Below are 22609 nucleotides of genomic sequence, written 5' to 3' on the forward strand. Positions count from 1 at the left end.
CAGCATCATTTATTGAAGAGGCTGTCTTTCCTCCATTGTATGTTTTTAGCTTCTTTTGTCAAAAATTATCTGTCCATATTTATGTGGTTTTATTTCTGGGTTCTCAATTCTATTCCATTGGTCTATGTGTCTGTTTTTCTGCCAATACCATGCTGTTTTGATTATTGTAGCCCTGTAGTACAAGCTAAAGTCAGGCAGTGTGATACCTCCAGCATTGTTCTTTTTTCTTAAGATTGCTTTGGCTATTCAGGGCCTTTTGTGGTTCCAAACAAATCTGATGATTTTTTGTTCTATTTCTTTAAAAAGATGCCATTGGGATTTTGATGGGGATTGCATTAAATCTGTATATGGCTTTGGGTAATATGGCCATTTTAACTATGTTGATTCTTCCAATCCATGAGCACGGAATGTCTTTCCATTTCTTTGTGTCTTCTTCAATTTCTTTCAAAAATGTCTTACAGTTTTCAGCATATAAATCCTTCACTTCCTTGGTTAAGTTTATTCCTAGGTATTTTATTCTTTTTGCTGCAATTGCAAAGGGAATTGTTTTTTGTATTTCTTTTTCTGAGATTTCATTGTTAGTATATAGGAATGCAATGGACTTTTGTATGTTGATTTTGTAGCCAGCAACTTACTGTATTCGTTGATTGTTTCTAACAGCTTTTTGGTGGAGTCCTTAGGGTTTTCTATATATAGCATCATGTCATCTGCAAAGAGTGATATTTTAACTTCTTCATTCCAAATTTGGATGCTTTATTTCTTTCTCTTGCCTGATGGCTCTGGCAAGGACTTCCAACACTGTGTTGAAAAGCAGAGGTGATAGGGGACAGCCCTGTTGTGTTCCTGAACGTAGAGCAAAGGGCTTCAGTTTTTTACCATTAATTATGAGATTAGCTGAGGGCTTGTCATAGATGGCCTTTATTACGTTAAGGTATTTTCCTTCTATACCTTTTTTTTTAAGTGTTTTAATCATAAGTGATTGTTGTATCTTGTCAAATGCTTTTTCTGCATCAATTGATATAATCATATGATTTTTGTCCTTTATTTTGTTCATGTGATGTATCACATTGATGGCTTTGCGGATGTCGAACCATCCTTGTGCCCCGGGTATGAACCCCACTTCGTCGTGGTGAATAATCTTTTTGATGCATTGTTGTATTCGCTTTGCTAGAATTTTGTTCAGGATTTTTGCATCAGTATTCATCAGAGATATAGGCCTGTAGTTTTCTTTTTTTGTGTTGTCCTTACCAGGTTTTGGTATCAGGGTAATGTTGGCCTCATAAAATGAGTTAGGGAGTACTGACTCTTCTTCAATTTTTTGGAAGAGTTTGAGCAGGATTGGTATTAGATCCTCTTTGAAGGTTTGGTAGAATTCACTGGTGAAGCAATCTGGTCCAGGACTTTTGATTTTGGGAAAGTTTTTGATGACTGATTCAATTTCGTTACTGGTGATCGGTCTGTTTAGATTTTCCAGTTCTTCATGGTTCAGCCTTGGAAGGCTATATGTTTCTAAGATCTTGTCCATTTCTTCTAGGTTATTGAATTTGGTGGCATATAGTCCTTCATAGTATTCTTGCATGATCCTTTGTATTCCTGTGGTGTCCGTGATAACTTCCCCTTTCTCATTTCTGATTTTGTTAATTAGTGTCTTCTCTCTTTTTATCTTAGTGAGTCTAGCCAAGGGTTTGTCGATTTTATTAATTTTTTCAAAGAACCAGCTCTTTGTCACATTAATTTTTTCTATTGTCTTTTTGTTCTCTATTTCATTGAGCTCTGCTCTGATTTTTGTTATTTCCTTTCTTCTGCTGACCTTGGGTTTCACTTGTTCTTCTTTTTCTAGTTCTTTGAGGTGTAACATGAGGTTGTTTATTTAGGATTTTTCTCTTTTCTTGAGACAGGCCTGTAATGATATAAACTTCCCTCTTAAAACTGCTTTCGCTGCATCCCAAAAATTTTGGTAGGATGTACTTTCATTGTCATTTGTTTCTATGTATCTTTTGATCTCTCCTCTAATTTCTTCTTTAACCCAGTCGTTCTTTAAAAGTATGTGGTTTCATCTCCATGTATTTGTGTTTTTTCCTGCTTTCTTTTCGCAGTTGATATCCAATCTCAATTTCAAAGCCTTGTGATCAGAGAATATGCTTGGTATGATTTCAATCTTCTTAAATTTGCTGAGGCTGCTTTTCTGCCCTAATATATGGTCTATCCTTGAGAATGTTCCATGTACACTCAAAAAGAATGTATAGTATGATGTTTTAGGATGAAGTGCTCTATATATGACAATGATGTCCATTTCATGTAATGTGTCATTTAGGGCTGCAATTTCGTTATTTATCTTCGGTTTGGATGATCTATCCATAGCTGTCAATGATGTATTTAAGTCCCCTAGTATAATTGTGTTTTGGTCAATTTCTCCCTTTAGTTCTATTAGTAGTTGCTTGGTATATTTCTGTGCTCCCTGATTTGGGACATAAATATTGATGACTGTTATGTCTTGTTGTATAGTCCCCTTTACCATTATGAAATGTCCATCTTTGTCTCTTGTTATCTTTTTCACCCTGAAGTCTGTTTCATCTGATATCATTATGGCTACACCTGATTTTCTCTGGGTACCATTTGCTTGGAGTGTCAATTTCCACCCTTTCACTTTGAGTGTATGCTTGTCCTTGTAGCTGAGATGTGTCTCTTGGAGACAGCATGTGGTTGGGTTTAGTTTTTTGATCCAATCTGCTACTCTGTGCCTTTTTATTGGTGAGTTCAGTCCATTTACATTTAGGGTGATTATTGATACGTGAGGATTTCCTGTCATTCTATCTTTAGTTTTCTGGTAAGGCTGTGACTCCATTGTTTCTTTGCCTTTTTGTTGTTGTCTGTTATTTCTGTGTGGTGGTATTCTATGATGTTTCCCTCTGTTTCTTCTTTTATTACAGTATATATTTCAGTTCTGGATTTTTTTTTGAGTGGTTACCCTTAAGATTATGTAAAAGAAAGTTTGATATTTAGAGTATTCCATTTTCTTCAGCACGCTTACTTTCTCCATTCCCATATTCTGGTTCAGGCCTTTACGCTCCCCCCTTTTTTTTTTTTATGTTTCGGTTGCCACAAATTGTCCCTGTTGATGGTGGTCGAATAGCCTCCTTTAGTGTTTCTTGTAGTGCAGGTCGTGTATTAGAAAATTCCCTCAGCTTCTGTATGTCTGGAAAAGTCTTTATTCCTCCTTCATATCTAAAGGATATCTTTGCTGGATATATCATTCTTGGCTCATGATTTCTCTCTTTCGACATTTTGAATATTTGGTTCCACTCCCTCCTGGCTTGTAGAGTTTCTGCTGAAAAATCTGATGATAATCTAATGGGCTTTCCTTTGTAGGTTACCGTCTTCTTTTCCCTGGCTGCCTTGAGGATTCTTTCTTTGGTGTTAATTTTAGACAGCTTCAATGTAATGTGCCTTGGAGAAGGCCTGTTGGGATTGAGGTAATTAGGTGTTCTATTTGATTCTTGGATTCGAGGATCCAGTTCTGTCCACAAATTTGGGAAGTTCTCATCAACAATTTCTTTGAATATATTCTCTGTTCCCTTCTCTCTTTCTTCTCCTTCTGGTATGCCCGTTATTCTTATATTGCTCTTTCTGATGGAGTCAGATACTTCTTGTAGAGTTCTTTCATTTCTTTTAAGTCTCAAGTCTCTTTCTTTTTCCATCTGTGTAATTTCCAGGTTTCTATCTTCGATGTCACTGATTCTTTCCTCCATATGGTCAACTCTACTACCTAAGCTGGTTATTTCATTCTCAATTTCTTCTATTGAGTTCTTAATCTCCAGAAATTCCATTTGGTTCTTTTTCAAAATTTCAATCTCTTTCATAAAATGCTCATGTTGTTCTTTGATTGCGTTTCTGAGTTCATTAAATTGCCTTTCTGTGTTTTCTTGCATCTCTTTGAGGTTTTTCAGAACTGCAATCTTGAATTCTCTATCATTTAAGTCACATATTTCCATATCTTTAAGTTCCTTTTCTGGAGACTTCCCTTTCTTTCTGAGCTGTCTTGTTGCCTTGGTTTTTCTTGGCAATTACTGATTTATTATTTCTCTTCTTAGACATCTACAGGAGAGGCTTCTGCAACAGGTTGATAGGAAGAGGTCTTTCTTTTGTTTTCCAATACTTGTTGGTAGAACGTTTTATTTTCTCTCTGACTGCAGCCTTTTTTTTCCTCTGACACAGTAGTGCTACGTTTTCTCTGCACTATTCCAGCTTCTCACACAATGGCGGGATTTCCTGAGAGACTGGCCTCTCCTCTGTTAACAGTTCACCTGGGTCATAGGGCGCCACGTCCTTGTGGGGGTGCAGAGAACTTTTGAAGTTCCAAAGCTCTTTTTGCACCCGATTAAGAGCCCGTATGTTTCAGCAGTTCTGTTTACTCCTGCAGGGATCCGCCCAGATAGGTGGGGCCAGGGGCGGGGTGAGTTGTGAGAGGTGGCCCAGAGCAATGGCAGCGACCACCACCACAGCTGGTCCCGCTTCCACAGCTCCCTCCCCTTCGCCGGAACTAGTTGGGCTGCGAATCTGTGTCTACGGTCCACAGTTCTCAGATCTGCAAATATCCTGTCCTTTTGATCTGACACTGCTACTTTATCGCTTCTAGCACCGGGCCGTTGGGGGTGGGCCGAACTCTGGGAGGGTAGGGAGGGGGCGGCTAGTCTTAGTGCCTAAGGCTTCCGTTCTCCGCTCGGCAGTGAGGGCTTAAACCACCATTTTCAGCCTTCTTCCCTCAGTCTTTGCTCCGAGGTCTCTGCCTTGTGGGTTGGGTTCAGCCGTGTTATATGCTGCCCCCTCAGCCCTGTGGGCCGTAAGCGGAGCCCTAGCAGTCCGAGTCCTTCCCTCTCCCGCAGCTGCGGTAGTTCCGGGATGCAGCGTGCTCGGAGCACTGATCTAGGTCTTTGACCTGCTCCCACGCGGCTCCTTCTCCGCACTTCTCCCTTCCCTCCTCCCCCGCTCACGCGATTCGCCCACCTGGAGGTGAATTCAGTAGTGGGCCTCTTCATCTTGCCTGCCTGCTGTGCAGGGAGTCCTTTGTGGAGTTATTGTTGTCCGATTAGTTGTAAATTCCAGGGGAACGTTACAGAGGCTCACCTCACGCTGCCATTTTTTGGTAGTTCTCCGCAGTGAGACTGTTTTTAAAAGGTATCTACTGATACAAGTCAGTAAAGCTGTGCCTTGTTGAGAAGCATGGGTTATTTTCCATGTGGATATGCCAACAAGGTCTCACTATTATCACCTTTTTTTCTCATAAGTCAAAACAGAGTGAGACATGTTGACCTCATTAGAAGAAAATGTTTTCTTCTGTTAGTTGGATAGTTGTCATAACAGTGTAATTTCTCTAGAACAAGATGCTTTGTAGCCATTAGTCAAAAGATAATCATAATAAATGTTCCCATAGCCTAACTTAGGACTCAAAAGATTATAATAAAAGTACAGAAAAGTTTCACAATGACAAAAACGCTATTCTGCTCACTGAATGTGGCACATTGTGCAATCTGAAATGCCCAAGGACCCCTTTAACTTAGTAGACCTCTATCAAAGCACTTGTGTCGGTGGTTTTGCAAGTTATAGGAAACACAGAGATGAAATGGAATTTGATCTTTAATGTGCCCCTAAGACTTTAGAGCTGTCCCTGGCTTATTTCTATGGTTTCTTAAAACAGAATTTTCAAGGCCAATCTTTTCATTCATGTATTTATTTGCCTCTGCAGCCGTTTGCTATGTAACCATCAGGAGTCTTTTAGGCACTAAGTGTTATTTTGATGTTGCAGAAGACAAGCATTTTAAAACCACAGTCCCTACCTCCAAGAGCGTGTTCTTATTATTGTCATTTTTATTATTTATTATACTTTACACAGTGCTTACTAGGTGCCAGAGTCCACTGAGAGCTTATAATTATCATTATTGTTTTTTATTGGGTTGTAGCATCAGATCTGACAATTAAGTTTGAGAACTTGCCACCGTGCGCTTACATTGGCAGCACTGTAGAAACAGCTCAGTAAGGTTTCATAACCTTGGTATATCAGTGTCTCAGAGCTGTGTTCGTGTTGATGTGTGGCGGTGTCTTGCTGAGCTGACACGAGTGTCTTGCTCGTTGTTGTTGCATGTTTTTGTGTGCCATTGCGAGGCTGTCTGAGCTTGAATCAGAGCTATGATCAAACATTAAATTTCTTGTTAAACTTGGCAAGAGTGGAAGTGAAATCAGGAACATGTTAGTCCAGGTTCATGGGGATAATGTCACAAGGAAAACGGCTATGTACAAATAGATTAAACATTTTTCTGAGGGGAAAGATTGCGTCACTGATGAAGAGACGTCATGGTGGCCAGTAACGACCAGAACGGAGGAAACATTGCAAAAATTCATCGAATTGTGAGTCAAAATCATTGGCTGACTGTGAGAAGCATAGCAGACCAAGTAAACATCGATACAGAAACAGTTAGGAAAATTTTAACTGACAATCTTGGCATGAGAAAGGTGTGTGCAAAAATAGATCCAAAGGAGCTCACCGATGAACAGAAGCAAAGGAGAGTCAAAGGCTGCCAAGACCTTTTGGAGAGGCAAGACAATGTTTTGAGCCGTGTTTTCACTGGTGATGAAACGTGGGTGTACCAATACGATTCTGAAACAAAGCATCAAAGTACACAATGGAAGTCAGCCAATTCTCCAAGACCAAAAAGTTCTGTCAGTCGAAATCAAGAGTCAAAACAATTTTGCTAAACTGTTTTGACATCAGAGGGATTACTCATTATAAATTTGTACCAACTGGACAAACAGTTAACCATGTTTAGTTTTTGGAAGTTCTGAAAAGACTGCATGAAAATGTTAGAAGAAAACAACCTCAACCTTTGGCCCACTATTCATGGCTGTTGCATGACAGCAATACATCAGCTCCCATGGCACTGTCTGTGAGAGAGTTTTTAGCCAGTAAACAAATAACTGTATTGATACACCCACCCTACTTATCTGATCTGCCCCCAATGACTTCTTTCTTTACCCGAAGATAAAGGAAATACTGAAAGAAAGACATTTTGATGACATTCAGGACATCAAGAGTAATACAACAACAGCTCTGATGGCCATTCCATATAAAGAGTTCCAAAATTGCTTCGCAGAGTAGACTAGGTGCTAGCATTGGTGCATAGCTTCCCAAGAGGTGTACTTCGAAGGTGACCATAGTGATACTCAGCAATGAGGTGTGCAGCACTTTTTCTAGGATGACTTCGTGAACCTAATTGTCAGATCTCGTGGGCCAGACACTTTATGTCCATGATGATGATTTCGGTTGTGAAAATCTGGGTAGGATTTAAGGGAAGTATGCAGTGTGAGTGTGAGTTGGCCAGATAAAGAGGCAGAAGGACCGTGTTGGGCAGGGGAAACAATAATCAAGATTATAGATTTGGCAGAAGGAACTGCAGACATAGGCTAAGATACACAGTGAACTTTGAAGGATTTACAAGCAGTTCAGTTTTGATGGTATAAAAAGCGTGCTGTGGGAATGTTTGAGAAAGTGGTGAATACCTAGGTAAGGCAAGCTTAGGAAAGTCTTTAGTTCTAGAGAAAGGAGTTGCTCTTATCCTGTAGGCCTTGGGAAATATATCAGTTAGAATGTTTTAGCTGCAGGTAATAGGTGACCTAATTAACAGTGGTTACAACAGGAGGAACCAGGATGGTTTTGGTGGTTCTGTGATGCCATGAGTTGCCTGTTGTTGTCCCTATTTCAGTTGTGAGGTTGTCAGTGTTTCGTTTAAGTCTCATTTGCTGGCTGGTTAATTAGCAACGGCTCCAAGCATCATATTCTCACAGGACAATATCCAAAGGCTGAAGGACTGCGTTTCTGTAGGTTTTCCATTTTCTTTGCTGGCTGGTTAATTAGCAATGGCTCCAAGCATCATATTCTCACAGGACAATATCCAAAGGCTGAAGGACTGCATTTCTGTGTTATATAGTTGGCATACCACATTATATCAGTTCAGGTGTACAGCATAGTGATTTGACATTGATATGCCTTGCGAGGTTATCACCACAATATGTCTAGTAAGCATCTATCACCCTTCAAAGTGACTGTAATATTATTGATATTTTCCCTGTGCTGTTAACTACATCCCTGTGGCTTAGATATTTCATCACTGGAAGTTTGTACTTCTCATACACTTTCTTTTTCGTTCATCTCTTCAACTCCCTTTCATCTGGGAACAATCAAGTTACTTTTTTGTAGCTATGGATCTGTTTCTGTTTTGTTTGTTTTGTTTTTTTAGGTTCCACATATAAATGAGATCATAAGGTATTTGTCTTTCTCTGTCTTCTTTCACTTACATAATACCTCTAGGAACTTCCATATTGTTACAAAGGGCAAGATTTCATCTTTTATGGATGAGTTATTATATCAGTTATATTATGGATGAGTTAATTATTCTAATATCAGTTATAGTATTACTGTATACACACACACACACACACACACACCCCACACACACACATATCAAATCCTCTTTATGCATTCATCTATCGAAGGACGCCTATGTTGCTTCCATATCCTGGCTATTATATATACTGCTGCGGTGAACATAGAGGTGCAGGTGTCTTTTCAAATTACTGTTTTGGTTTTCGTTGGACAAATACCCAGAAGTAGAATTGCAAGATCTCATGGCAGTTCTATTTCTGATATTTTGAGGAATCTCCATACTGTTTCCCACAGTGAATATAACAATTTACAAATCCAAAAACAGTGCAGGGTCTGTTTTCCCTTTCCTCCACTTCCTTGCCGACATTTGTTATCTGGTGCCATTTTGATGGTAGCCATCTGACAGTAATGAGGTGGTATTTCTCTGTGGTTTTGATTTCCGTTTCCCTGATAAACAGTGATGATCAGCTATGTGATTCTTTTAAATAGGAAGAAGACTGAGAAGCTGCCAGTAGATCCCTTAACATTTCCAGGCTGGGGTACAGCACATGCTGGTTCCCACAGCAGTTAGGGGTACAGCAGTCACTGTGATTAGCATAGTATAATCATTTTTCTTTGTGGAGCTGGAGAGAGGCCATGTTCTTTGTGTATTGGGACAGTAAATATCCACACAGCATTGTGGTTCTCCAGTGAGAATGAAGATGAAGAAATGGCAAGTGGGCAGGGACTCAGCAATGGTTACTGCAGGGATCATGGGAGAGTTTTGAGCAGACTAGGAACAAGATGAGACGGCATTCGGACACTCTGGTTGTGGTATAAGCAGGGACCAGCAAGCTTATCTGTAAAGGGCCTGATTTTAGGCCATGTGGTCTCTGTCATACCTACTCAAATCTGCCATCATGGTATGAAAACAGTCGTGGGCCAACTGAATAGGCAAGACCGTGCTACAGTAAAGCTTTATTTATAAAAACTGATGGCAGGTTGGAGTTTGCTGGCCCCTCACATAGAGGATAGATTGAAGAAAAGCACATAAAAATAAGTCGCAGACAAAGGAAGCTTTTACTTCCTTGGACTAGTATCAGTCCACTGTGATGTTTTCACGCATCCATTTTGAAAGACAAGAAAGTCAGGAAGGTTAATTTATTCAATTTAACATGTTGGTCTTTGCTGGCTTATGTCTTTCTCATTTGTTTTGCTGAAAATAAATCCTATTCCTTTAGGAAGCAACAATAACAGTCGGTGGTGTCTCATTTTTCCCCCTGTGAAAGCCATCTGCTAAGAGCCCCTGTTTGACTAGGGCAGTGGCTGTGGAAAAATGAAGCAGAGCCTGGAGAGTGTTATGGTTAATAGAAGTTAGTGATAATTGAATGTAAAAGTTAGTGGGGAGTGAGAAAACGAAGATGATTCCTAGGTTTCCAGAATGTGCACTAGCATTTCAATGGGACATGAGAAGAGTGACTAGGACATTATCAGATGGAGAGAGAAATGCAGCAGGTCAATAGGGAAGACACGTTTTTTTTCCTCTGAATGTTGAGTTTCTTGGTATATCCAGGGGTAATTCATCCTACATGGATATAATTTTTTGTTTCATTTTCACATATTCTGTTAACCACTGCCTTTTCATATGAGAGCTATGTTTTTGGTTTTATAAGAAATAAAAAAGTTTAGAAAGCAAAGGAACTCTATAATCAGTGTACATTATTATACTACAAGTGATAGTTATATGTTTTTCTGTAATTATCCCAGTTACTTGATTGATTCATAAGTATTATAAAAAGAACATAAAACTTGCCTAGTTGTAGAAAATTGACAGTGCGATCTCTTCATTTGCTATATAGGAATTGATAGAACATGTTGTCATTAGGATGTTTTATTTTTTATTCTGATTAAAATAGGATGGTTGCTTGTTTTACAGTATTTTCTGACATCATTTCATTTATCCTCTTTATGCCTTTATTCAAATATATCTAGCTCTACAGGAATCTGCAAAAGAAGAATCAAAAAAAACGAATTTAATGACAGGTAATCTGCAAAATCACCTTCTGAATCATGTAGAAAGCATCAACCCACAGAATTAAAATTTCATATAATGCCATTTATTAGAGGTTCTTAACACCACCCCTGGGTTTGGTTATTCACTAGAGCACTTTACAAGACTCAGCTTATAGCTGTACTAATGCCTGTGATTTGTTACAGTGAGAGCAAAATCAGCAAAGAGAAAAGGTGTGTGTGGCAGTGTCTGTGACAGGAGGGAACCAGGCGCAAGTTTCCAAGACGCATGTCCTGTGGAGTTAGCAGGATGTGCTTAATACCCCACTATTAAATTCTGGCACCACATGTGAAATGCTGTCTATTGGTACCGGAGTCTCATTAGACTCAGTGCCTTCATGGAGTGCTTTCATAGCACGCCAGTCACATAGGCAGCGTCCCCCTAGCTGGTACTAACATTCCTGATTCCCAGAAGGAAAGTGAGTGTCCAGCATGAACCACCTTGTTTGTACAAGCAGTTCAGGCACGGTGAGCCACACTTAGTTAGGGAATGGTGGGAACCCTCACCATATGCAGGTTTCCAGATACCAGCCAAGGGCCAGCCATTCAAGCAGGACTTTCAAAGGATAGCAGTCAGGCCTGCTGTATGAAGTCTTTTCGGCACAGCAGTTATAGGCCTGACTTAATTTTTAGTGTAGCTTAAAATTTTATTTTAATAGCAAGGAAAATGGTGACGTGCCTTGGTATTGGTTTCAGTTGTATCATCCATTAAACATTGCAGTGCTGGTTACTGTTTTGCCTTTTCGTGAGTATTTCACAGGTATTGCACATACATTACTATGGCAATAACCATGGCAACTCCAATCTTTTTGTGTGATTAATGTTTCAATATAGCTTTTGAATAAAATCAGCACAATGATTTCTGATTTACAATGAGAATCAAAGTTGTCCTGTAAGTACAGGGACGATTCCATTTTGATTCACTTGGCATCCCTATTCAGCATGCTAAAGCGAGATGTTCAGTCACGTTTATCAGTGATTTTCTTGTGTAAGTATTCCAAAAATGACTTGCTTTGTTTATGGCTTTTCATATGCTTCATTCGGTTGGGTGAATAATCATATTCTGATACTGGACCTTGATATTCATTTTCAAAGTGACTGTATTTTGAAAATAGCATTAATGTGTTCATATCTGGTAATAGCAGTTTCAGTGGAAATTTTTTTTTTTTTATTAGTAAGCCTTCGTTTTTAGAGCAGGTTTAGGTTCAGTGCAAAATTGAGTAGAGAGTAGAGAAAGTTCCCTCAAAACCCACATCCCCGTCCACACAGAGCCTCCCTCGCTGTTGACACCTGCACCCGGGTGGTACATTCACGACGATCTATGAACTGCACTGACTCAGCATGACCACTCACAGCCCACACTTTACGTTAGAGCTCACTCTTGCTGTTGTACAATCTGTGGGGTTTGACAAACGTATAATGACAGGTCTCCACCCTTCCAGTATCACACAGAATAGATTCACTACTAGATACCCTCTGTGGCGTTTCCTCAGTCCTCCCTTCTCCCTAACCTCTGGAAACCACTCGTCTTTTTACTGCTTCTATAGTTTTGTTTTTTTCTGAATATCATATAGTTGGAATCATACAGTGGCCATCTTTTTGAATGTTTAAAAACTTAAAACTCCAGGGTCATTGAAGGTTGTTATTCAAGATAACCACTTTGTCTTTTTTTGGGGGGGGGGTGTTTGTTTGTTTGCTGTTATTCATCGGCTTAGGATTTGATGATATATGACTTACAAGGTAAAAAAACCATGATTTCTATACACATTTGCCACTATGGGGAGGGATGAGAAAAATGGCATCACTCGCTGCTGTACAGCAATAACCCTTTGGACCTTCCTGCTCTATGAGGTGAGCCGGATAGACTCTCCAGCAATGGAGGGAAACAGTCTCAGGGGTTAGACTAGATAAAACTGGAATCGCAAAGTCTTTCATACTTACCCTGCACTGGAGAGAGGGCCAGAAAGAGTCTATTTCCTGTGTTTTGCCGTGCTGCAAAGTAGACTGCTTCTTGACTAAGCTGCTGATGACAGGATGTTTCATCCTAAACTGAACACCCTTGACAGAAGAGCGGCACAGCGGTACTGTGTAAGAGCAAAACAAGTGGACTCTCTTCTAACTGCTCTTCATGACAGAAGTACAGAAAAATCATGCTATTTAAATTGGACCGTGTTAGTTTATGATACTCATTTTACTGCTGATACCGTTTCGTTGACTGCAATGGGTTTGGGAGGATTACAATCATTGTAAGTAGCACTTGACTTGTAGCTATCAAATGATTGCACATCCCGCTTATTTTTCTTTCATTAGATATAAATGTATAATACATACAAACATGCATAAGTACATGCATGTACATATATGTGTACGTATATATGTATGAATATATAAATATAAATATATGTACACACATATAAATAGGAGTGGAAGTAAAAGTTCTGCACGTATTAATTTCCCACCAATAGTATCATTAACATTCATTCTACTGTAGTCTTCAGGGGTTGTCCCAAAAATATTTTTTCATAAGTTCAGTCTGATAATTTTAAAGTTCTGTGTTTTTCTGTTGTGTATTTACAATGAATGTAAATTTTTTCTTTAACAGTGGATGAATGTTCTAAATGCGACCCTGCAAGCAGGTAGGATTTTATGGATTTCTAAAATTGCATGTTAACTGAGAGACTGCCGAGAGAAGCCAGTAAGCTTTAATGAGTGTTCTGCTCTGGCCTAGACCCTATACTATGTGCCTAACATTGGTAATCCCAGGTTGTCGGCACAGTAGATTCACAAAGTAGCTTTGCTGTTAGGCCTAGTTTTTATTCATTAGACGAGTGTGGTTCCGGAAGGTGGATTAACTGACCCCTGGTTCCATTGTTACCAAGGGGTTCAAGGGTATCTGAACAGGTTGCTGCTTTTCCGTTGTTGAATTGGAGGAACCAGCAAAATTTAAGGTTGTATGAAAACATATTAAACCTTTGAGACTCTGGAAACATTCTCTTAATAGCAAGTAGGAATGTGGTATCATCCACCTGCACCCGAAATTACAGAGGGGGTCCCCTCGAGTCCAAAGGCACTGGAGATTGCTGAACTACATAGATCTATGGCCCACGGCAGGTGTCTCGTCACCTCCACCTCTTTTCCCAATGAGCTGATGTCCTTCCCATGGAGATGGAGGGTTGGGCAGTGGGAGGACTGATTGTGAAAACAGTAATGGAGTTGGGTAGGTGGTAACATGCCTGTGTTGGGAGTGGATGACTGAGGCCCCATTGAGCTTATTTTCCAGGAACAGGGAAATAGAGAAGTCCTACTGTGGGTCATTTGAGCCCAACCTTGTTTCAGGAGTCTATGCCTTCGTGGGCTGAAGTTTTCAAGGTTGGAGATTGCCAGGAAGCTGTGCGGACAAGTGATCGGAGAGTGGGGAGGCTAACAACATACATATTTGTTCTTTGACTTTTATACGTGTAACTTGCAAACATTTCACACATTTCAGGGACCTCACTGTAGTGTTTCAGGGTGAAAGGAAGGAATGGGGTCAATTTAATAACTGCTTTCTACGTTAAAGATGCAAGACTGCCGTTTTTGACCCACACAGATTAATCTTTGAACCAGGGACAGACCATCGAGAAGGGTCAGTGTATCGTTCTACCTCGATTTAGCTCATTGCTTTTGTCCCAGTTCAGGTTCCTCTTGTCAGCTATTAATTGCGTTTTCAATTCAGCCCTGGGGACTTTTGGTGAAAACAAGGTACTCTCAGGTGTTGCCAACATGTTGGCTGTCATTCTTTGTTATGGAAATTTAGAGTGTATCTTCATTAAATATTGCATGAGTTAGGAGTGGTGGAGGCAGAAATAGATAACTGATAGATAATAAATAGATAGATAACTGATAAATAGATAGATAAATAGATAACTGATAGCTTTTCTAGAACATCATCTAAATTTTAATCGTATCAAGAAACTTCATTTCATATGCAGATAGCTGAATTGTACTCCTTTTGTTGTTGTTGTTGCTGCCTTTGTAAAGAAATGAACTCACTTGTGTCTGTTGTGTATCTTTCCCCGGAAGTCTTTCCTGGAAACATGGCAGTGATGATTCATGGTCTTCGTCAGACGATGGACTCTTCGATGTTGGTACCAAGGTAAAAGGTTCCTGTGTGAAATTAACTGTTGTGCTCTTAATTTAGTTTTGTGTAGCACCAAGTTGTAAAATTTGGTAGTGCTCCACCTATCATTTTTTAATGTTTGTTATGGAAAATTGGTCAGCATGAAACATTTTATAACATATGACCATTTGACGCTTCATTGTTTTGTTGTTGTTCTTTTAACTTTAGTAAGTATCGAAGAGGGGAGCTGAGAAAAAGAAGGGGCTGGGAAATGTATAGTAATAGTAAAATTCTATAGGGAGTTTTCCCACAGTGACGGAGATATGCAATTTGGTTAAGGGTAAGGAATTTTAATGTGACTTTTACGTTATACCAGCATGACTTTTATCATACTCGTGCCTAAATGAAATCTTTAATGGATTCCGGTGCTCATTGTAACAGTCATGAAATCTTCCTGGTAGCTTTCAGTTTTAAAACTATATAGCATAAGACATATAGTTTTATTTTTTACACTTTGTATGTTGGTATGGTATACTTGTTAGGAGGGAGTGTTTTCTCCATTTTCTTTTTCACTTACAGTCCGTGGACATTCCATATTGTTTTATATTAGTTTCCAGGATATTAGGTTCATCACTTAGACTAAAATAATAGTAGACTTTTGAAACTTTCGAATTCACGTTCTCCATCTCAAAACCCATATTACAAAGGGATTGCACTATGATCTAAATCATTGCATTGTGAATATATTTAAATGTCTTCATCTGATTGAAGAGTACATGTGTTGCACAAAATAATAACCAATTTGGAAAGCAGAGATTCTTTTTTTTGTGTGTGTGTGTTTTAATGGCCTGTTTGATTATGTGCTATTGATGCATGGGCCCTGGCCCATATAAGCAAGAGCGACACAGATTTTCTTTTAACTGATATGGTGAAATACTCCATAGTCAAATCAACACTTGTTCCGGACCTATTCTGTAACCAGCACGATGTGATTTAATCCTCAGAATAGTCTTGTCAAGGAAGGGAATCTTCATCTTCAGAGATAAGGAAATGGAGACCAAGACAGTCTAGGCAGCATGACTTGCAGTAGCCAGGGAGAAGTTTGAGGGTTTGATGCAAAATCCACTTGGCTCCAAAGCTGATGATGCTCTTGGCTGCTCCCTATAAAAATATGTCCATGAGATTCTATGCCCATGTCCATGATGCATTGACCAAAGTAAAGAAAGGAGCCATGTCTACAAAAGATAGGATCCTTTCTTTATTCTGGTCAAAAGCAGAGATTCTTAAAAACCATATAGTCAAATGTCAAGTTTCAGAAAGTTTTTAGTTTTGTTTTCTAAATGTAAAATTTTTCATTTCTGTTACAGTTGACATTCAATATGATGTGAGCCTCAGGTGTACAGCATCGTGTTTAGGCATTTATATAATGTGCAAACTGGTACCCCGATTAGTGTGGTATCCCTGATACCGTACTTCGTTATTACAATCTTATTTACTGTATTCTTTGTGCTGTACTTGAAATCTTCACGACTATTTTATATCTGCCACTTTATACTTCTTAATCCTGTTTCCATTTCAAGCATTCCCGTAACAATCCTTGAACTGGGCAACGATCCGTTAGTTCTCTGCTCCTATGAGTTTGTTTCCCTTTTCTCTGTTCATTTAAAATGTTTTGCATGTCACCAATAAGTGAAATCATGTGGTATTTGTCTTTCTCTGTCTGACTTTTTTCACTTAGAATAATACCGTCTAGGTCGACACAGGTTGTCACAAACGATAAGTATTTATTCTTCATTACTGAAAAGTAGCATTTTGTTATATATATGTCCATCTTCTTCTTTCTCCAAGATGATGGATCCTCTGGTTACTTTCTTATCTGGACTATTGAAAATAACGCGGCAAAACAATAAAAAAAGAAAATAATGTGGCAACGACCATAGAAATGCATGTTGTTTTCAAATTAGTGTTTTGGATTTCTGTGGAGGAAAACCGAGAAGAGGGACTGCTGTGCCACATGGTAGTTCTATTTCTAAATTTTTGAGGAACTTCCATATTGTTTTCCATTGTCTGCTCGGATTTGCAGTCTCACCAAAAGTGCACGAGGACTCCCGTTTTCTTCACATCCACACCAACACTTGTTGCTTGTTGATTCATGGATGATGGCCATTCTGACAGTTGTGAGGTGGTAGCTCATTGTATTTTTAATTTGCATCTCTCTGATGATTAGTGACACGGAGCATGTTTTCGTATGTCTCTTGGCTATCTGTGTGACCTCTTTGGAGAAAAGTCTATTCAGGTACTATTCTCATTTTGTAATTGCATTGTTCGTCTTTTGGTGTTAAGGCTTATGAGTTCCTTATATGTTTTGGATGTCAACCCTTTATCAAATATATCATTGGCAAATATCTTCTCCATTCATCCGGTCATGACTTCATGTTGTTGTTGGTTTCCTTTGCAGTGAAGAAAGTTTGTAGTTTGATTGTCGTGTGTATGGGTCTTGCATTCTTAACCATTCAGCTACCTTATGTCTTTTCTGGAGCATTTAATCTATTTACATTTAAAGTAATTATTTGTAGGCACGTAGTTATTGGCATTTTCTTATTCACTTCTCCCCATCCTGTTCTTTCTCCTCCTTCTCCTCATCCTCCTTTTTTTTCTAGTCGTGGTTTTACATTTCTTGTGATAGTGGTTTCCTGGTGCTGAACTGCATCACCTCCTTTTTCTCTGGTAAGCTCTTTTCCTCTCGTTTCATTCTAAATGAGAGCCTTGCTGGATACAGTGCACTTGGTTGTAAATTATTGTGTTTCATCACATTTCTATATTTCTTGCCCATTCCTCTGTCCTTCAGATTTACTTTTGAGAGATCACCTGACAGTCTTATGCGAGCTCCCTTGTATGTACCTAACTGCTTTTCTCTTGCTGGTTTTACTATTCTCTCTGTGTCTTTACCCTTTGGTGTTTTAATTCTGGTATGTCTTGGTCTGGGCCGGTTTGCTTTATTTTGTTTGGAACTCTGTGTGTTTCCTACTCTTGCGTTTCCTTCAACAGGTTAGGGAAGATTTCCATCATTATTTATTCAAATAGGTTTTCAATTCCTTTCTGTATCTCTCTTCTCCTTTTGATAGCCTTACGAGTGCTGTTACACTTTATCTTGTCCCAGAAGTCCCTTAAAGCCTTCTCTCTCTCATTTTTTTTGACTCATAATCATTTTTCATATTTTTTTCTTCTGCTCTGATTGTGTGTTTTCTGCTCCCTTGTCTTCCAAATCACTGATTTGAACGTCTGCCTCAACCAAATCTGGTGCTGATTCCATCTATTAATTACTCATTTCAGATGTTGTATTTTTCATAGTTGACTTTCGTTAATGATTTCCATGTCCATTTTTTTTGTTTGCTGTCTCTGTTGAGGTGTTACAACGTTTATCTACTTTTCCCCAAAGTTCATTGGGCGTCCTTAGAAGTAGTATTTTGAACTGTGTGACTGGTAGATAACTTGTGTCCATTGGGTTTAGTTCTTTCTCTAGTTTTTTTTTCCTGGTCTTTCATTAGAGAAATGTTTTTTTCTCTCGTCTTTTTTCCCTTCCTATCGTGTTTGTTTCTGTGTATTCTGTAGATCTGCTAATTCTCCTCATCTTGACAGTATTGCCTTATAGACCAGGTGTTGTGTGTGGCCCAGTGGTACAGACCCCGGTTACCTGAGCCAGGTGTTACAGAAGCTCGTGTGGGTGGTGTGTGCCCTCCTGTTGTACTTGAGCCTTATTGCTGTTGGCACATCTGAGTGTGAAATTGACCCTCAGGACGACTGGCTGTGACTGCAGTAGATGAACCCCTGTGTGTGGGCTGACCTCGCAGAGTGAGATCGGCTGTAGCAGGGCTCCGGTGTCTGCTCAGTCCATGGCTTGGCATGGTCATTTGTGAAGCTAATTTGGTGATGTTCTGGTGTCACTTGAAGCTGGTCCCAAGGTGTGTTGGATTTGGGGCTCTTGTGAGGGGCTGTCTGGCAGGCCCAGGTCAGCTGCTGTTTGTGCCCAATTGGGAGTCACCTAGGGGAAGCTACAGAGTGACCTGTTGTTGGTAGCTGCGTTTGTGAGTTTCTAGGCAGCTGCGAGGGGCTATGTTGTGAAGCAAGACAGGCTGATGGATAGGCTCCTAGAAAGAAATGGAACTCCTCAATATCATAAATGGTGCCCGAGTGGCTGTTGTAAACTAGAATTGTGATGATGGAAACCTCTGTTTACTGAGTGACTCCCCATGACGTGAGGGTAGAATTCATCTGCTAGCATGACACGTGCCTTCTTTGATTTGGTTCTGATTCTGCAGTTGTCACTCCATCCCATTCTCAGAGTTCCAGGCTTACCTCATTCTTCTTCTGCCCTCACTTACAGTATGTTGTTTCATACGCAGGCTTTTGCGCCCGCTGCCCTTTCTGGACTCCCCTTCATGGTTTCCCTCCGCACCTCGTATGTCTTTCAAGATGCAGCCCTGTTATTGCAGCATCTGGTACAACCGATTGTTGTTTCTTTTGTGCCCGTACTATACTTTATTGATCTGAGGTGTAGGACTGGAGCGCGGTACTTTTCTGTTCTGATTGTTTTCACAAATTATAGTATATTGACCCCTACTAGAATATAGGACAAAATCTTTCATTTCTATTTCCAGCTTCCCCTGGGTCTATGCCTATGATTTGATGGCTATGATAGCGGTTTGTTGTCTTACTGACTGAAGGACTGAGTGAGCGAGTGAACGAGTAAATGAATATGATGTTTTCTGAAGTTGGGTTTTTCTTTTCTTTTTCTTAATAGAAAGAAGCAATCAAGCTGCCAATTGGAAAAAGAGAAAATGGTGTGGATATTATTGAAAGTGCTCCACAAGAGCAAACAAAAACTGATATCTTGACTTGTGTTGATGGAGCACACCAAAATAATACAAGTGATAATTTAGTGACTATCTATGAATTCTTTCCAGCTTAAGTGCTGCTATACACAAATCTAACACGTGTAGATCCAACTGTGATTTTCATTTCTTATAAGCATTTGTTCCTACTTTTTTGCAAAAGTATCCCCATTACTAACAACTGCTTCTTGCAAATGCTTCGACCCCCTGAAATTCTTTCTGCTGTTACTTTTATAGAAATATTCATGACTTGAATGTGTATTTAAAATGCATAGAAATATATGTTTCCATTAATGTTCTGTGACTACGTTTTGTAGTTAAAATATCGGCATTAAGATTGAAAGAAGAAGCTGAAAAATCATGTTGGGATTCTGAGGTACTGTCATTCACTACTATTATTTTTATCATTATTATTTTAAATGTCACCATTCGGTGATGTTAAAACATAAAAGGTATGGTTTGACTATACTTTCTCACCTCTGCATTTCCCCACCTAAATTATTTTATTACGGTTTAGCCTATAATTAATAAAATACATATGTGCTGAATATAATGAGACAGCGTAGTACAGCTCGGCTAACTTGCAAGGTTCACTGAAGGCGGTCGGTGTAGAATAGTATAAAACGAGAAGGCTTCCAAGTCATAAGGAATCAGTTGGGTTCTGAAGTTAAGTTTACCTAAAAGCTAAAGAATTATTCCAGCTTGAAGTATGCCCAAATGCATGACTCTGTGGTGTTTACGGTTGTGTAAATGTCCTAATGAGATTCAGAAAGAAAGAATTTGGAATTTAGGGTTTTTTATACGTTGGAATTTGAAAATATAATGCCTGCTACATGCAAGTATTATTGTACTTGTATTCTCCAATAGATCTGCAAGGAACTTTTGCAGGGAAGGAAGAGCATTGTTAATAGTAATACTATGTAGGATTATACTAACAACAATCGGCCTTGTGCTGCTTTAATACACAACAACTGCCCTGTTCAGTTAAAATAGCATGCATTGAGTATCTTGATGGCAACCATGCTTGTAGTAATAGAAGTACAAAGTAATGATGAGCCAATGTGAGATGACAGCTGTGAAAAGAGACAGGAGGAGTGTGATCTTCTGATATAGGCAACTGCAGCCTACTGGTGTAGACACTGTGTTTGAAGATAAGAACACACTAGAACCCTGGATAGGTCACTTACTAGCTGTGGGATCTGGGGGAAACTTCTTTTTAACATGTCGGATGTCAGTGACCTCATTTATCCTACAGGTACTTATGCCTACCTTTCAGGGTGTGAAATGAACTAATGTGGTAACAAATGTGAAAACACTCTATGAAGTGTAAAGGGAGCTATAGAAATGTAAAATCAATGATCACAGTGGGTGGTAGTGACTTACCAAATGGTGGGGACACTTTTGGTAAACCTGAAGGACAATCAAATGGCAGTAGTGTCAAGAACAGAGTGGAAAAGTTAGAAGGGGCATGTGGATTTCTAATCTGGGGGATGCTAAACTTCAGGAGACTGTGGTAGGCGATACCCTGTTGATGTGTAGTGTTTCGGTACTTGAGGCTCTGTTGGTGCGAGCTCAATGTTTTGACCTGAAGAAAATGTCTGTGTGGGATACTGCCAAGTGAAGCATGAGAAGGAGCCAGTCATGTGACAATCTAGGAGCAAAACCTGCTGGGCAGGGACAGCAATGGATCGTGTGGGTTCATCATTTTATTCTAATGTCTTGGAATGGTCAGGAAGCAGGAAGAGGGTCAACCAGCATCAAACCATTTTTATATTTGTTGTTTGTGTGGAAAAGAAATAAAATGTGCATAGCAGATTCCTGGTACATTTGAGATGGTTAATAAATAAATGTTCTTATTTTTCCCTGATTGGATCTTATTAAACTTTTTGAAAAGTTGCATAACTATATATAATATTTTTCCTATTATTTATTTAAATATAACTTAAAGAAAATTTTTCTTACCCCTTTGTCATTCTGTTTAATCACTTTTCCTATCAAAATTTTTATCAAATAAGAGTTTGGTTTTTCCAAGCTCTTGTTGACCCAGATGAAGTAGGTTCTAATATGTTCTGTTTAGACTCCACAGGACATACACCAAGGTTTCTTACCATGTCGGGCAAGTATCTTGTTTTAACACTAAACAAACAAACAAACAAAAAAGAATGTATCATTAGAAATATTGCAAAGTTGTAGGAAGTACACTTTTGAAGGTATTTAGTTTGGTGCAAAAGTAATTGCGGTTTTAAAGGTTTTTTTTTAAAAAAATTGCACAAACTGCAATATCATTTGTACCAAATTAATATTTGCTTAAATACCTATTTTTCAAAAAGTCTTTTTCTTGGAGATAATGACGTTAATATTCTAATCCTGAATTGTTAACTAGAGATTGCATGAAGTGTCCATTAGTTACTAATCATCTTGTTCCTAACCCCTTCAGGCGAGAATTGAAGTGGAAGATCCTGTTCCTAACAAAGCTGTAGGAATGGACGATGTGCAACCCTTCAGACCAGGTACACTTTGTAATACCAATTTAATTTTTTAGTTTTGATCTTTTCGGGCCCCTCGACTGACAGACCTTGGGAGTTCACGGATTCTCACAGGAGATTAGAAACCACCGTTTTAAATGATGTACGGGCTTCCTGGATATGAAGTGATAAAAGAGGCTTTAAAGCTTCACTTCTACAATTGTGGTTTTCTTTCACTTGTCTCGTAGATTTAAGCTGAGATTTTGTTTAAAAAGCAAAAGGAAAATGTTTTGTTATGTATTTGTTTTCTGTCTCATGGTGCCCTGTACTCTTTGGAGCTAATGTATACCTAGTTTGATCGTATTATTTTATTTATTTATTTATATATATAGATAGATAGATAGATAGATAGATAGATAGATAGATAGATATAGATAGATAGATAGATAGATAGATAGATAGATAGATAGATAGATAGATAGATATGTATATATCTATATAGATATATATATATATATATATATATTTTTTTTTTTTATTGGGTAAGGGCAATAGGACTTTATTGGTGAACAGTGTGTATTTCCAGGACTTTTTTCCAAGTCAAGTTGTTGTCCTTTCAATCTTAGTTGTGGAGGGTGCCATTCAGCTTGAACTTGTCCTTTCAGTCTTA

General features: G+C 39.0%; 1 protein-coding gene across 1 annotated transcript in view; it reads left to right on the top strand.

Moving 5' to 3' along the window:
- Nucleotides 1-20029, top strand: part of LOC308495662 (uncharacterized protein) — a 35336-nt gene extending 15307 nt beyond the window's left edge. The window contains exons 7-10 of the mRNA XM_081080635.1: nucleotides 10406-10456; nucleotides 13086-13119; nucleotides 14546-14618; nucleotides 19384-20029. Coding sequence (XP_080936761.1) covers nucleotides 10406-10456; nucleotides 13086-13119; nucleotides 14546-14618; nucleotides 19384-19551 — 326 coding nt within the window. The 3' untranslated portion in view covers nucleotides 19552-20029. The remainder of the gene's footprint in view (nucleotides 1-10405; nucleotides 10457-13085; nucleotides 13120-14545; nucleotides 14619-19383) is intronic.
- The last annotated feature ends 2580 nt before the right edge of the window (nucleotides 20030-22609 follow it).

This window comes from Rhinolophus hipposideros (assembly GCF_964194185.1).
Source record: "Rhinolophus hipposideros genome assembly, contig: HAP1_SCAFFOLD_134, whole genome shotgun sequence".
Classification (NCBI taxonomy): domain Eukaryota; kingdom Metazoa; phylum Chordata; class Mammalia; order Chiroptera; family Rhinolophidae; genus Rhinolophus; species Rhinolophus hipposideros.